This window comes from Diadema antillarum, unplaced genomic scaffold, assembly GCF_040938485.1.
Source record: "Diadema antillarum isolate AM-2024a unplaced genomic scaffold, OU_Dant_1.0 scf00000141, whole genome shotgun sequence".
NCBI classification, from domain to species: domain Eukaryota; kingdom Metazoa; phylum Echinodermata; class Echinoidea; order Diadematoida; family Diadematidae; genus Diadema; species Diadema antillarum.
This window is the reverse complement of record NW_027271030.1, coordinates 2,495,009-2,513,409: the sequence shown is the minus strand read 5'-3', so window position 1 is coordinate 2,513,409 and position 18,401 is coordinate 2,495,009. Positions and strand designations below refer to the sequence as shown.

At 37.5% G+C, this 18,401-nt stretch overlaps 1 protein-coding gene across 1 annotated transcript in view; it reads right to left on the bottom strand.

Moving 5' to 3' along the window:
* Window positions 1-18,401, bottom strand: part of LOC139721362 (early estrogen-induced gene 1 protein-like) — a 98,914-nt gene that overhangs the window by 74,469 nt on the left and 6,044 nt on the right. Inside the window, exon 2 of the mRNA XM_071632679.1 lies at window positions 4,663-4,783. Coding sequence (XP_071488780.1) covers window positions 4,663-4,783 — 121 coding nt within the window. The remainder of the gene's footprint in view (window positions 1-4,662; window positions 4,784-18,401) is intronic.

Genomic DNA, 18,401 nt, shown 5'->3' with positions numbered 1-18,401 from the left:
TGTCAGTAATGACAAATTACAATCTCTAGTTTTCATAAGGGTTTGATTTTTGCGAATTTTGTGAATCACTGTTGAACCATGAGTGTTGCCACGCAGTAGGGTCATAATGCACTTATGACAGCGTTGCTGTCACTTCGCCAAAAAACAACAACAAACATAGATTATCTCTTGAAAATGTCCATGGCATGATTTCCTCATTCGCGAAATTATCTATGCCAAAATAACAGCATATACAGTACTACATGACTCACAAACAAATGTACTTCAAGCCACAAAATTTATACGGCACTCTGGGCTGTACGCTGCCAAAGAAATAGTCACTTCCAGCAAATGATTTTGAGATGAAATTTGGTGGTGACTGGAAGGCATACAAAATGAGGGCATAGTGAACCATGGGGGTGGGGCACAAAATAAATTCACTTTTACATTAGATGAATAAATGCCTGCAGAGACAGGCTCACTGCACTCAGGATACAAATTGCCCTTTATGGACTTGTACTATTAGTATGGGAGATAAATGAAAACTCTGAAATGGGTAAATTTCCTGTCTCTTTTCGGGTGTCCTTGGGGATATTTTTGTCTATCTTATTTTTTTTTTTTTTATATCAATATTAATCCCTGCACTTTTGGCGATGAAGTTACTCATATTACAATGTACTTCAATACAGCAGTGTCTAAGTTGTTTATCGCATTGCCCACGGCATCCATTTAGGTATGTGTATACAAGATATCAATGAATATATGAGAAAATGCTATTTGGTGTATTTGCTGCAACCAATGGTGATACTGCATTTTCCACCAATGGGGAACCAAATTGATGCATCTGTGTAAACCTACACTCTACTTGATTGGTTCATTTCTATTTTAGATGCCCTGGTAATAAATCTATTTAGCTGAAAGAAGCCAATTTATATAAAACATTGATATAATTTCCTAACTTGCTTTGTTTGTCTTCTATTTGCTACGAAGCATGCACAGCAGAAAGGACAAAAGAGATCAAGTTTTGACTCATCAATTACTTTTGTTGTAAATTTCTATAACCAGATAATGAGGAAAATTGGTATAATGGCACATACAAAATTCATGCAATATCATAGCCTAATGGCTTTATACACTGAAATTAAGTCAAGTATGGAAGCGAGCAGTACACATGAAGACCATACCGTAATGGAAAGAGTGTGCCATGGAAAGGGCGACGACCGACAGTGCACTTTGCGCTTTTCAAGTTCTATTTCATTTTTATTAAGTTTTTACTTGGAGTTCTTATAATGACTGCAACATGCCTACACTTAGTTACCAGTGCTCAATGAAGAATTTTGTGGTCATATGATCTATTTAACACTGATTAATCTTGATTCTTCAGTTAAAAAAACAATGTACTAATGTATTCATTTACAACATTATACCATATATTACATCGTAATAGAATATTGATATTAATATTGGAAAGACCACTACAGGCAAAAATCCATTTGATACAAAAGGTTGTCTGCTTCTAGAGGGTGTTTCACGAAGAATTTTAAAGTCGTCTTAAATTCCAAAGATCAACTTACAATCATGATACCAATGTCATTGGTTTTCCTATTTAGTCTACTTTAATTTTTTCAGAATCCACTTCAAATTATGATCAAAATTTACAGACAAATTTCTTTGTTCCCAACTTAATTTTGCATATTTATGCCTGGGTGAAAAAGTCTCCAAAATTTTCACTTTCATTTGGGAGTGAAAATACAATTGAAGTCACACACAGCATACCATACCATTCTTTGTGAAACAACCCCATGACACATACAATTAGGCAACATTATGCAATGCATAAAACACTTTAAGATATACTGTTTTCACGGTGTAGAGGCATGACAAAATACATTTCTCCCACTCGTTAATACACACAGGTAGGCAAGGACCTCATACATTAAACAGGCATGTGCTTGGTATTTCACTTGCCCTGTAGTGAGTTTTCAGTTGCCCTGGCAAGCTGGCAAGTAGATTTTTGGCACCCTTGGCTACTACACTTATGACGATCTCCTGTCAGTACAGCACCGTAGCACACACACACACACTCATACAGAGACTCCAACCCAAAGCACCATCTGATCTGGAGATTCTCCCGCCTGAAACCCCTAGCAAACGGGAGACTAAAAGTTGATGTGTGCGAAGCGCGAAGTTCCTAGGGTTCTAGATGCTCTCTGTTGCTATCTAAGGCTTATTTTTTCAACATACGATAGAAATAAGTAAGAAATCCTTTCCAACGGGAGACAAAGAGCCAGAGCGGGAGAAATTAAATCTCAAGCGGGAGAACGGGAGATTTTGCAAAAATGGGTTTTCGGCGGGAGATCTCCCGTCGAAAACGGGAGAGTTGGAGTCTCTGCTCATACACAAGAGATACGGCTGGGATTTTTTTCCTTATTCCCCTTACGTTCTAGACAATAAGAAAAACAACTAGAAATGTCGCTATGGCGACTGTTATGCCTCCACCATAATGCATGATTCTCCGAATCGGTCTAAATAGTACACGTGGACAATGTGTGATTACATTTTCACAAAATTGGCAAAATGTTAAAATGACAAGTTTGTCACGAATGTGTTGAATGCTCACCTTCATTGACCTATATATAAGAGCATGTATTTGGGATTTACAGACTTTAACTTGACTTTGACCCATTCATATGTTTATGTATTGAGTAATTTTCAAGGTATGGAGAAAAGGTGCGATTTCTGTATTGAACAGTAAATTGTTACCATTTTCATCTGGCCTTTGACCCTAAAATTCATAAGATAATCACTGTAAGGCAGAAGATGCATAAATATGTAGTACGTTTCAATATTACTTTAGCCACTTTCGAGATATGGAGGAAAAAAATCAGGTCAGCACTTTCACTTTATCTTAGACCTTTTGACCTTTGAGGCAAAAACAAAAGAAAAAAAAAAACTTTCCAGAGAATCTCTATTAGGTTAAACATGCATACACCTAGTGTAGAAAAATAATAATCCTGCTGGCATTGCGTAAACATGAGGGAAATAGTAAAATTTTAAAGCGTTGCCCTTGACCTTTGACCCCTGATCTTTGACCCCATGATCCCTAAATCCTCTCGATAATCACTGCCAGTCAGTACATGCATATATACTATGTTCCATATGTGACCCTGCACCTCAAAACAAACAAAAAGTCGCCAGACATGAATTTTTAGTTAAGACCATATTTTGAAAGAGCAGACTTTAAGCTTTAAAATGATGTATAACTCAAATCAAATGGACTCTCCTAACCTATCTAAATATTGGAAAGAAAGCACAAACTCAGGAAAAGTGTGAACTGAGAAAAGAGGCTCTGAAGTACAGTGTCTATTCAAGCGCTTAATTTTTACCAAACCGTGCTGGCTGTGCGATGAATGGGACAAAAAACAGGAAGTAAACCACCAGAGTAACAACAATGAAGGGATTATCAAATTAAATTGAAATTAAGCGTGCCTCATTAACACATTCTGTCCATAATTAATGCCAACTTTCAAAGCAGTAGCATTATTCTTTCAAAAGTTATTAGAGTTGAAAGTGAAGAGTGTGGACAAGGTTTTTCAGAAATGAAAAAGGGATTCTAAAGACACACCTAATCACACTATTCTACCAAAAATGTTCAAGATAAACTGCTAAAAAAAACACACTTTCCTGGCCGTTTTAAGATACCAAATCTTAGCATAATGTTAAGGAAGACCCGCTCTTTCAGAAAATATGAAAAAGTCAAGTTCGGCCAGGTTGACCCATTTCACTTATTTTCAGTCCTCACGCAACATCAGAGTGTGCGACTTTATGTTTGTTTTGAGGTGCACAGTCACATATGAAGATACATTGTACCTTGAACAATTTCCAAGTTACAGAGAAAAAAGTGAAGTTTTAATATCTTTACTTGACCTTTCGACCTTTGACCTCATGACCCAAACTTTCAACAGAGAATCCCAATTGGGTAATGCATGTATACACTAAGTTTCAAGAAAATATCTTCAGGCATCGCTTAGGTATGGTAGAAATAGTGACATTTTATGTATTTGACCTTGACCTTTTGACCTTTGACCTCATGACCAAAACTTTCACCAGATAATCTTAATTGGGTAATACATGTATACACTAAGTTTCAAGAAAACATCTCCAGGCATTGCACAGATATGATGGAAATAGTGAAGTTTTATGTATTTGACCTTGACCTTTTGACCTTTGACCTTGAGCATGTGCACCCAAAAGTTGATAGGCACAACTTCACTCCCTAATACACATACATGCCAAATTTCATTAGGATACCTCAAAAGGTTTTGATAGTTACCTTGTCCACAAAATTCATTACGGACGGACGGAAGGACGGACGGACGGACAGACGGACGGAAGGACGGACGGACGGACGGACAACCCGAAAACATAATGCCTCCGGCACCACTTCGTGGCGGAGGCATAAAAACAAAAATGTTCTTCAACACCAATATGGAGTATACAGTATATCATACACATCCTGGAATTTCTATCTTTACTCTGGCAGGACTTAGCACAAATAAAAACATAAGAGCATGTAAAATCAATGTAAACTTTGAGACACAAGACACATCAAACATATTGGGGCCTACACAGTATAGACTACACCAACAAATCAAAAGATCCTTGACTTGTGTGACAACATACCTTTCGGATGGATACCCGGCACATACACGGTTCCAGGATCCCTGAAGTTGCGTTGGCGCTCATCCGGCAGTTGAAGCTAAACTTGGTACCCCAATGGACTGCATGATCTTGAATTTCCTCCCTAAAATGAAAAGGAGAGGAATAAAAGCTTGTTATCAAAGATCCCTGAATAGAAATTTAGTGTCACTGATTTAGAATGGCAAAGGGATTGTAGCTACACTATCCTGCATACAGAGATTATGATTTAATGCACAGCATTTCAGCATTTTTTAGCGCTTAAAAACACAAACACAAAAATTCTTCTGTTGCTTTAATAAATCATAACACAATTTTCATACAGTGCACACTTTGCATACTTTTTTTTCAGCCTCTTGACCTACAGTTCTGTATATTAGATACTTATGGCACAAACGTCTGAAAAACCTGTAAAATCTCAATCCATTTGCGACTTTCATTTTAGAAAGTGCTGACATCAAAGAATCAAGAAAACACAGAGCACATTAGACTCACTCTGAAGGACAATGTATTGTGCATTTTAATGACATGTATTTTTGCAAGCTCTTAAAGATACAATCAAGTAAAGTAATATTTCATGTCTCTTCAAACATTAGGTTATAACAATCAAGATACAAGTAACATAATAGATTGATTGATTGATCAATGTCTGTCTCGACCATCCCTAAGTTTATCTAGCAAACCATTCCACAAAATCGGTGACCTCCATTATGAACAAAGGGATGAAAATGGTACGAATGTACTAAAGTACACATTCATCACGAGAATGGATATTTCTTGAAGGTATGTATGAGGTACAACTGTACTGATGTTATTTAAAAAGGATGGAGATTCCATGACTATAACCATTTAACCCATTGAGGACAGACTGATTTTGCTACAACACACATTTTCCATAGACACTTGCTCATCCTCATTTATAGAAAATTATGTGCACAAGATCCTTAGCTACAGGGAGTTTAATACACGGTACCAGCCTATAGATACAGTATAAATGGAGTACAAAGCCCATACACTGTAGATCGAAATCAGTCACTTAGATTAGAACTAAACAAGGATAGTATCAAGAATGTCTTCAATCTTTGCGTAATTACTGCTATCAGCATTTAATCATGATAGACACACTCCTATCTTAAAGGGAAGCACCAGAAGTTTGGCAAAATAATTCCTGCACAAATTATCACGTGGGATCCAAATATAACAGCCCAAGTTAATCTATTAAAGTATGTAGGGGCCTCAATCAATACTGATCACACATTTACTAGTGTTACAAGCTGCCTTTGTCTGTTCTTTTTTTTTATGGTGTCTTAACACTCTTTAATATAATTGTTACAAACATTTTCTGAATATTACATAAAATATAGTCTACACGGGACATCATTTATTTCATTCCTCTGCCCAGAATTCGTCATAATGAAATTCTACAAACATTCACATTCAGAAGATACAACGTACAAACATTGCAATAGCATTAAGTTGGCATTAGGCATAAGTCTCACGGCTAATGTCTGACACTTATGACTTTATAGTGCAATGTCTTGCTCTGTCAGTACACTATAACTAATGTAGCTGTAGTGCATGGCCCTTTGATAAGACCATGCATTCTGTATCACAGGGTCCTGGCTTAAGCTCTTTATTTTAACCCTTTGAGCATGGGTCCCACGTATACTTGGTCAGGTGTCCATGGGAAATGCATGTTGTAGCAAAATCAGCCCATCCTCAACGGGTTAATAGGATCACACTCTACCCTCATTGCCTAGTTCTTCAAAGGGAGTTCATGCTGTAAGTCCCATGGCTCTTGCTATTTGTAAGCATGTGATTACTTCTTCTATGGGCCAACTGTAAAATAAATCAAGCATTTGATCAGGGAGGGGGTTTCCACTCACCTCCCTGATTTGATCAACTTAAAATAAAGAGCTCCATAAAAAGGGGATTTCTGTACTAAAGACAAGATTTCATGCTCTTTCATTTACATCAGCTAGGGCCTATACGATGTAAAATACTACCACTAAACCCATCATACATTGTAGCTCCAACCCAAAGGGAATAGCTAGCTTTAATTCAAGATGGTACAGTGTAGCTAAATTCTGGATTCATGTGGCTGGAATTGGGCGGGAAAAAAAATTCCTTTCATTAATATATCGCTATACAGAAACAGGTTGTCATCACCTTCAAAAGAACACCCCTGCCATTTCATTAAGTACAGGCCATTTGAGATTTCCATTAGCAGTACAGCCTATACAGGATGTAATTAAGAGCACGCTGTATGGAGAACTGGCTGGTAGGGAATAGAAATTTCATTAGATGCCGGTGAAGGCATCCACAAATAAGTGGGTTACCAGAACCAATGAAATGAGACGGGCCTGGTGGAATTCATTCAGTATACCTATATAGGCCTACATAATTATATGAAAAAAAAAAATCTTTTTGCAAAATTTGTGCAAAATACACAGAGTACATTTCTACTACATTGTACCTCTTAAATGACAAATTTGCATTCGCACAGTGATAGAAGTGTGATGAATATTCACAAAAAACCCCACCAAAATCTCACCCAACTGCACGTGAATCACTCCCAGTCCAAATCTCCCAATATAGAATAAAAGCCAATTCGTAATTTTACAAAACATGTAGCTCATACAGTGTCATAATTCACACTGTACACTTGGTGTACGTGCATGATCATATGGACAAACGACGTTCTCAGCTGGTTAGGCACTTCACTTGTCAAAGTGGCATACCAGGTATTATTATGCACAACCTTGCCGGACGTAACAATTTATGGAATTCCTGTTCAAACAAAGAATGAACCTGTGTAGACCAACTGGGGAAGCATTCATTTCATTGTTTTGTGTTGAATGCAATAGCGAACTTTTTCTATCAATAATGCCACATACGAGGTTTTAATGAACACTTTTTCGCTGTCAGTCTGACATGTTGTAAAGCACCATTTATAAGGATTACAGTACATCATGAATACCTTCATGCCTGTTATTTCAAATTACCTTTTTCTGTTTATGTGCAATATGGAGTTCTACGAACTGACTTTTAAACCTGTTACATACGGGAACCTGGTGACCTGTGTACTACGTCTATGGGGATTTCAGAACTCAGTATGGGATGGGTTAATACAAGAGCATGATCTCAGGCACTCTCATCCGAGGTCTAGCGCATCGAGATGCATTATGGGATCAAAGTTACTGATTTCATGTTTTCATGCGCTGTTCGCACACACTGCACAAAGCAAATGAAGGGTTTTAAAAAATCAAGATGGACTCAATTTTGCATTGTGATGTGGATTGAGATAGTTCATGATTTTTTTTGTGTCTACACACCCACACACACAAAAGAATTATTGGTTTTCCATTACATTCCTAGAATTGATTTTAAAAACCTTTTTTTTTTTTTTTTTGGGGGGGGGGGTGTGAGAATGGGCCTGTTATGCAATGCTCATCGATTTGCTGCCTGTTTATGATCAGCATACATAATGTACTTCAGATCGATTCACAACAAATCAATCACTGGACTTTGAAATATTAACTAAAACTGTAAGAAGTCTTTTCTTTTTCAATAATAAAATCACAGACATTCTACATGAAATAGTTCTCATTGCATATAGAGTATTAATAGAGGCATGGTTAGGGAATTCACACCTTGGCTATCTGAGCATACCGGTATACATTACTGATCAGGGGTGATCGAAAGGTTATGATGGTCCCATGGACAACTTGTTCAATGTGCAAACGGTCATCATTTACAAGAGCAATGGAAAAGTTTACGCTCTGAGTGCCAGCAGGGAGCATCTCGGTTTATTCTTCAGAATCAAGGCAGCTGTTCTTCTCGCAAATGCTAATTTGTGATGGGGCAGACGGCGTGACGTTCTCTACTACTCTAGCTTGTGAGCAGTGGGTTCGCAGTCTACGCTACCCTGTGCGCTGTGCATTAAGAGGAAAACAGATGCTCTGCATGAACTGTTGAGCAGTTTTCCAGTCTGATCAATAAAAACAGCAGAATCAAGAGCGTAGTGTCAATATTCCCCGCACACCTGCATTTATGAGGAAAACTGTCAAGTGGGGCTGATAGTTTGTGTGAGCTAATCAAGTCAAACACTATGAGAAGTGTATATGGAATATAAAAAAAAATTGTCATAAGCACATAAACATGGCAGTGTGCAACTTATAAATGCAAACGGCTGATTGCATCACATCCTACTGTAGTTGTCATCCCATCTATTTCACAGAGAACCTGATTTTGTAATTAAATGAACATTTCGTCCACAAAATGATTATTTCATTAACGCAATGGTAATTTTGTCGACGAAATGATCAATTTCGTAACGAAATATTCTGGGCGACACTTGGCGCTCCATGGTTTTTGTCCATGGTTTAAACCATGGTTTAATTTGTACCACCTTCATGAATTCGGGCCGAAGGGAATCAAAACTCATAGAATGCATCACAACCTTACTCTCATGGGAAAGACATGTTCCTTTCAATAGCAATTGACAAAAGCCACTAACATTCTGAATATTACAAGCATTCACTAAGGTGTCTGAAGGAAAAAAAAAACTGCCTGGATGATGGCATGGTTACTAACGATGTCTTTGTCATGAAGAATAAAGATGTGTTCATCTTTCTTTAAACTTGTTCTGTGAATGCCTGTTTCAATAAAATTTACTCCCAGGCTACTTTGGTGAGCATGAAATCAATTTCAATGGCCAAATCCCCAAGCTCCCAGATTGATGAAAACTTATTAACAATTGGTACTTTATCAACAAGCCACCTAATCAACTGGATTGGTGCTGAGCTAGTGAAATGACAAATTATCAATACGGTGTGTCATACATATCGTACGACATACTGGGTGAGCTGAGACGCTACTGCACTATCTATCTTGCTGCACAAATTGTATCGCCCATGTCTGCCTTAGAATATTCATGCTTGTAAATGCCAATGTGTACTTCCATATAATGTCAAGCACCTCGTTTGTAGCTTTAACCCGTTCAAAGGATGAGTCCCGAGTATACTAGGGCAGGTGTCTATGGGAACTCTTTACCTGGGCATTACATGGCCACAGGTACATACACGGACCTTTTGTACAACTACATGTATAGATGCAGTCCAAATGAAAATAATCACAAATCTAAAAATCAAAGGTCTAAATGAACAAGTTGGTATTCCCTGATGAACCCCTCTGCCCTCCCATTCAACTACACTACTGTATACACTGTTATTTTCGCGTACAGATATTTTTGTGAATGAAGAGGTCATAGACATTTTCGCGAGATGTTGTTTTTGTGAACTGACGCCGACGCTTACGTTAATCTACTATTAACAAAGTGCATGGAGATGTTTTAGCATTGTTAAATTTGTGATTCAACTGTGATTTGCGAAATTTGCAAAAATTAAACCCTCTCAAAAATAACAGCTTATACAGTATCCCTTGTCCATATATCACAGGTATATTGTACAGGTACTTGTGGATCATCATAAACCAGGGAGGTGAGATCACCTCCCTGTTTAACCCTTTATGTGCCATGGTGGAAACCCCCTGTGTGCCACATTATTCTGAGACACCAATGTAGTCATGCGTTGAGAAAACATTCTGTTTTTCAAATCTATATAACTTTTATAGATTTATGTTAAATTGCAGACGAAGGGAGTGAAGTTGTAAAGAAAATGCCAACCTTTGCATCGATGTAAATTCTATGGCAAATCTATAATTGCTTTTCTTTCAAATGCCCAGTAGCTGTATTACCGTAAATGTATGACTTTTGCACACAAAGCAGTGACAGAAACTTAGCATTTGTATGCAAATCCAATAGGAAACACTGCTTGTTAGTCAATCCCCACACAAAATGCAAGCTATAGACGAGAGGAATGGAATCGCGAGAAACGCCGTTATTGTACTGTGGCATTTTGGCGATTTATCGATCTGTTTGGGCGGGTTTGTGCATTTGAGCAGAATATGCGAAGTTGGCACGCCATCGTCCGAGTCGGAGGTGCGAACGTGGCACATAAAGAGTTAAACCTACTTGTACACAGAGTATTAATACTGCTTTAAAGCAAATGGATTCAGTATCAAATTGTTTCTTGCTTTCTCAGCATATCATAGGCCTACCACTACACACACAAGAAGCCAATTGGCTACAAAATATTCATACACATATTATAGTGCATCCAATGGCAAAGTTTTTGGCTGAACAGAAGAAAAAAAAGAGGAAATTTCACAAAATTTGATCCTGCTGGGAAAGTGCATGGATTTCCCAATAATTTCCTGCCCTGGAGCTCTCTTTTGCTGAACCTTTACAATGGTTGTCAGAAATAGCCACATCGAGCCTCAAGCAACATGCAGTAAGAATAGCATCAAGATATAGGCCAGCCAGATAACAACAAGAACAACAAAAGGATTTTGACTGTTTCAACTAAAGTTATACAGAAGAAACGGTGTTTCTGCTACCTTTGCAAAAACAGTTAAATGACAGTACAATGTACAAGTAAGAGCAGTGTAAATTGTGCATTGCTATCAGCTCCACATTTTTAACCCGTTGAGGATGATTTGCTTTTGCTACAACACACATTTCCTATAGACGCTTGCCCGAGTATACATTAAGTGACTCATCCTCAACGGGTTAACAATGCCAAACAAAACTTTGTAGAGGAAATATCTTTACCTTGGTGAGCATTTCAGCAATGCTTTCCTGGCCCAAATTCAATATTTTCATACAAGGGTTACCTGTAGTTTTTGTAGCTGAAAAATGTTTTCACGATACAGGCTTACGTTGCACATTTGCTGATAAAAAATACATTGTACCTGTTAGAGTTAAAGAGAATAATTATATATAATGTAATTATATATTTCTCTCTTTTCTTGTGAGAGAATTATTCTTTGATCTTTTGCCAGGCAGTAGATCTACATTGATGTATGAAGAATTTAAGAATGCATTTATAAATTCTAATTGTCCACTTATGCCCAGGAGTATAAAACTTAGTTTGGTGGCCCAGCTATAATATTGTAACAAAGCCTGATATGAGAAGTTTGTATTCCAATTTAAAAATTAGTTGTGCCTGCAGTTTAGAGTTGCTCGATCCAATTTCCCATGTCTGACTGGGTCATGTGTGACAGACTTGGTCCATGAATGGAAATGAAAAAAAAAAAAAATTCCACAACATCCTGAAATATTAAGTTTGGAAACCATCATGTTATAAACTAACAAAATATATGATCACTAAGACAGTTTTTGTTTTTTTAATTTGGTCAGCAGGTGGTAAAGGCCCGGTCACACTGCCCAAAAGTCACGTAAACGCATGAATCACCGCACGTAAGAAATTCGAGCCTTACGCGATACATGCACGATTTGCTCTTTATATGAGTTTATCTGATGTGGAACCTTCGTAGTTGTCCGCCGATGTGCGCCGGATCGGCGCTTTACGTGATTCCAGGTTTTGAGCAGCTCAAAACTTGGCTTCGCATAAAAGTTTACGCAGTATTGCGCTGTTTTACGTAATTTTTGCATAGTTTGCGTAGTTCTTACACGAACAATGCGCGAAATATGCGTGGAATATCAGTGATTGTTCGCGAAAATGTTGCCACTATTGCGTTCATGCGCGATTCATACACGGCTCATTAGTGATAATGCGCAGATTATGTGTGGTTTTCCGTGGACCTCAGTCGTCGCGCACAACCACCTATTCGCCCTGTTTGGGGCCTTTGCGTGCCTATGCGCTGAAAGTGCGTGGTTTGTAAGTGATTTTTGCGTGATCTTTCCGTAGTTCTTAGGCAGTTCATCTGTGATTTTCATCGAGTAAATCAGCGAAAATTCTCGACGGACAAGCACGCACAACCAAATTTCTTGCGTGATTCATGCGTTTACACAACTTTTGGGTAGTGTGTGCGGGCCTTAATCACTTGCTCAAACTTCACCAAATCATAAACATCCAATTTATTTCCATGTTTGATTGTGGAGTAATATTTAATGGCTACATGTACACTTGGCAATAATTCAGTGTTACTAACCACCCCTACCCCATTAAACCCAGGTACGTTTGTACACTGTATATCCTCCGTCCTCCCCTACCTTGATACTAATGTAAGTTCGACCACTGCAACTTATCAGAATGAGAGGCCAAAGAGCAAATTGGAATGGCCCTACATGTTTGCTTCAAATGATACAACGCTGGTATGCTCACTATCTCTCAGTCAACTGCCACATCAACAATTGCCAAAGTCATGCAAAAAGTTCTTATCTTGCTACCAAATATTTAACATCCTCCTGGGAAGGTCATAAAGAGGTAAGAAAAAGTTTGCTGGAGTATCATAAACTCTGCTTCTCACAAAGATTACAATTAATTTGTTTCATGAAAAGCCAACTAAAGTTTGAACCATGAATGATTAATATTTACTCATACAAGTCATTAGGCTAGGTCATTAAAGAAATGAAAGCAATAAACTGTGAATTATAATCACTATTATAACACAATCATATCAATTTTCAAATCATCACAAGTGTGATATATACATCTAACAAAATTAATAGTTTTGGTTCTAACATTATGCTTCTGTGTAATTTTATTCAACCAACATTGTTCTCACTTTTGAGATCATTTCTAGAATGCATGTCAACCCATTGCTTTATTGAAACAATTATAATCCCCTTCTAGCCACTGACATAATTTTTCAGGTAAAACATGTCTGCTAAGATATTTTTTTTTGTGCTCGAGAAGTTTGTATTGTGTTTTTATCATAACTTAATATAGAAATTTCTCAGCTGAGTAACTCCTTATTAAAGAAGCTCCCCCCCCCCCCCCCCCCCCGAATATTGACCCGTTGAGGGTGGTCTGATTTTGCGACAACATGCATTTCCCATACACACCTGCCTGAGTATTCTCAGGACTTGCCTTCAAGTTCTACAGGTTAAGGTTGACCTACTTACACATACAGGCATAAATTCCTGATGCCAAGTAATGTTGGCTCCATGTGATCTAGTACCAATACATTATCCTCACAAATGAGGAGAAAACCCATCACATTGTACTGCCAGTTACTCACACTGCTATTGTTAGTGTCAGAAATAAAAGAGAGAGGGGGGGGGTGGAGGGCAGGGATTAGTCGAATTAATAGGCTGCCATGAATACTGGTAAACACACAAAGTGAGAAACCGTGACTCTTGTGAATACATGGATACTATTAAACCCATTTGTATATTAAAGTACAATGTGGTACTTGATTACTTGTGTCACTGACAGCAATAACAAACCATTTGCTAATACTGTTTTGAACTGGGAACATGAAATAGAATGAAAATGTTCCTTCCTGCACATGGTAAGCTAAAGATAAACACAAAATAACTACAAAGATGTGAATTTCACTTGAGACATTTCAGGTTTCAAACTACTGTGATAATTGGTCTTTCTCAGAATTGGAATAAAGTGTATACCCTGGTATATGAAGCTTGTAAAATTGTCCAATGGCAAGGCAGATGTACCTACAATGTACCAATCTCACTCTCTATAAACACATTTTATTGGAGTGAATCAATGTGACATCATGTATGTAATTAAGTGTAGACCTATCAGCCTCTTTATTCTCATCCGTGTTATCATGAAAAATCTATCATTCTTTAAATAACCTCTTTAAATTTGTCTATGTTTGCATGCTTTCCTTTTCTTGTGATCTCTCACCGCCAATGAGATTTTTAAATCCACCTCACTCTACCCGTCCCCCACCCTCATACAAACATTCTACTTGTAGGGCCTAAATGTTGAGGCCAGCTTGGAAACATGGGTGAGAAGGACAAGTGAAGTGCATGAAGAGAGAGGGGAGGGGGTTCAGCCCAGCCAACAATGAAAGGTGAGCTCTACTAAGCAAGCATTGCATAATACACATAACAATAGGGATGTCTGGGGTTCAACAAACTTTGTACCATTCAGGCACTCAGTATTGGTACAGCTTTATCCCCCCCCCCCCCCCCCCCTCCTCCCTCCTTTCTATTCAAGATGTTCTTTGTACTAGCTTGCTGTGTGATCGAGATCTGTTGTGACTGTATGTATAGCATTCCATGTGAGATCCCACCATTGTGTAGAAAGCCCACTCAGTTGCCATTTAGCCAGTGTAACCTTGCTGTGCAGGCAGACACCTCCTGTGTTTGCTAGGCAATTAGAAGCTTCAGTCCTGCTTTTACCCAGCCCCATAATATTTCTTTTATTTGTTGGCCGGGTGCAATGTCGTGTCAGATCGAACTCCTCAAACATCAAACAGCAACCACCACCTCCACAGAGGAATGTACATTTTATCGCCATGGTGTTGGAACAGGATGGTGCATCGTTAATAGGCACACGTATGGTTGATTGGCAGTGGAGGGTACTGCTCTGCTCAAGCACATATGAACTAAAACAAAAATACAAAAAACAAATACAAAAACATGATAAAAAAACACACAAATAAATTGCCTGGAGCTATTTAGGAGGCCCTCTGCAATGTGAAACATACACGTGTCTTGCTGGGAATTAAGCATTCAGCATAGCACCAAGTAATTGAATCTACATATGTAAGAACTTGACAATTGATGCATTTTGCTGTGCACTGTTAATCCAGTGCATGTACATTGTACACATGCTACAATAACTTGTGATTTTAAGTAAATCAGGAAGCACGCACTGCACATTAATATTCCCACGCTTCACACTCCAGATTACTGAAGTAGGGGGAAAAAATTGATTCAGTGCTGAAGAGACACATTAAACATACTGCATGTCTTCAGCCTTTCCAACATGATGTATTCTTTATGGCTTGGCATACAGAGCCCTTTATAATTTATTGTGTTTGGGTGGTTTGTTTTTTTTTGCCACTGTTCTCTTTAACAATACTGTCAAATATTTGCTGAATGTAAACTGATTGTTCATTTTCTAAATTGATGATGTTTACAACTTCACCTAACAAATGAAATGCTTTACTTCCCCATGCAAAGTTTATAGCATGATAAATTTGACTTTGGTCACAGTGTCAGTTCGATGAAACTTTACGATGCAATGCTGTTGTTTTGACTAAAAATATAACAAAACACTGCTTGGATAGTAAAAAATTATACAAAAACTGGACATCAATACAATACGTACAATAATACATGTGTACATGCAAGAAATACTTTACCCATGCACTGTATGCAATTCCTCTTGTATTTCTGACAGTCTTAAAAAATAAAAATCATCAAGACATGTGTCACATTGACTCAAAGAGATTATATTTTGTGACTCTGGTGATTTGTGGCAACCACTGGCATTCCATTATATTACAAGGATGAGTCCTCACACATTCTTGGACAAAACAGCAGCGTGAGTATTCTGTTTAATTTAATAGTAAGGTCATCCAAGGGAAATTTTCAAGTACTCACTTTCACATACTTCTTGAAAGTTTTACGGCAGTACACCCTACACTATCGAAGCTTTCAATACAAGACTTGAAAAGGCTACGAAAAGAATGTATTTAATACATTAAAATAAAACTGAGATCAGGATATGAGGCTTTGACTACAAATATTTCAATCTCATCTTGTCCTCCTTCACAGGATGACAAAAGACAAATATGTGCCCTACGTGACCACAGGGATAGACTTTGAAACACGAGACATGCACCGACACAAAGTTGTTCTTTCACTTTCGTTCAGCTGACTTATGTAAAACCTACAGACTGTACACTCTGAATCATAAAACAGTGTGCAACAGATAGCCTCTTAATGAAACTATCATACCTTACATGTTACTTTATCATAGCCATATGAATTTATTTAAAAATACAAACTGCATATTGTAGAAAAGGTAACTTTTACAGCACATGCTTCCTACTAATCACTTACAGCCAATTTAAGTCAGTAACACCTGCTTTGTCTTGAAATGCCATGAAAGAATTTAGTATGCTAGCAAAATATCACATACATTGTACCAACGCAATGGCATTGTCAATGAACAAAAAGGTTGGTTTAAAATTGCATGTCATAATATTGTTTTTTACATTGTGTATTTGATTCAGACATTGCAAAACCTTTACCATGTGAGTATGTACATTGTAATTTTGTATACTGTGAAGTTGTTGTTCTTAGTGATTCCTTTGCTAGAAAAGGGCTACACACGTTGTACCTAATTTTACATTCATGAAAGAGTGTACATAAAGATGTACATGTGTAATATCAAAAGCACTAAAGACAAAAGGACTCATCATTAAAGTTAACAAAGTATTAAAAAAGAAAAACACCTGGCCATATAGCACTCACTTTCCATAGCAAATGACGTAAACAGGAAGCCCTTGAAGAACAGCTTCTATACTGGCCTTGACAGTGCATTGTCCAGTATCCACCATCTGTAATTGCCTTTACCTTTTCATTGGGGTACAAATCTGATTAAAGGATTAAAAGCCTCTTGTTCAGGCCTATAATCCTTGCTAAGCAGCAAAGAATAGGATTAAAGGACAAAATGGCTTCTCCCTTGAACTTAGTACCAACACTCCATGGGAGTATTCACTGCCACTGACAATGATTTGTACAACTTGTCAATGTGCAGTTTGAGATGTTGGTACAAAGAGAGTTAACTTCGTTACCACTGGTAAGACTCTATATTACATGTCCTTGGTGTCCTAAAGCAATATGGTCATTGACCCCAGGCCCTCCTCTGATTTCCAAAGGTGTGATATCACTACTTCTTTACTAGGCATGTAGCATATCAGCAAATTTCAAACTAAGGGCAAATAAATTGAGTTAAGTTTAACTATAACATATTGATGTGAGTGTCAGTTTACCTCTGATGCACAACAAGAAATAATGTCAATCTTGGCATTACATTAAAGAACTCATGACCCCATACAAGCCTACTAGATGTCTCCGATCCTCTGCTCGAAACTTACCGTACTTGTTTTACCTACCATTCAAACAAAGTCTTATGGGGAGAGGGTTTTTTCTTTTGCTGCACCTACTCTACGGAATTCTCTGCCAGACCCACTGAGAAGTCAGATGCCAATAGACAATTTCAAACAAAAACTCAAAACTTATCTATACAAAGTAGTCTATGACTGTTAATTTGAAGTCATTTCTCAGTAGTACTGGCAACTCTGACCTTTTATGTACATTTAAGAAATAGTAATTGTAGAGTAATATATTGTGTTTGGTAAATTGTAATTTTTGTTGCTATATTTTGTATTATGGTATAATTTGTTTGCTTGTTTGTAAAGCGCATTGAAATTCTTTTCAAGTCTGAAATACGCTATATAAGAATTTATTATTATATTATTATTATCAGAAAATACTCATCAAATGTTTACTGTATCATTCAAACTGATTACACCAGGATGAAAATGATTTAATCAATTATATATTTTTTTTTTAAATCAACCTGGCAATATCCACAGACTTTGGACGAAAAATGGTATCATAATCCAGGATAGAATTATTCTGATTTTACTCTGAATTTACCCAAATGGTATAGCAAATTAGCAGTCATTAATACAATTTACCACCCCTAGACATTAGGTTCAACATGTACAGGAAGGTCCTACAAGTACATCTAAAGTTAACAGTTTACCACTCATGGACATTAGGCACAACATACATGTACACAATTATATCTAAAGTTAACAGGTTTGAATTTAAGTCTATCATTTCAATAGCAATGCTGAGTACAGTTGTATGAAATATCTTCATATGTTCTCAATGGAACTTTTGGAAGAAAAACCCCATGCAA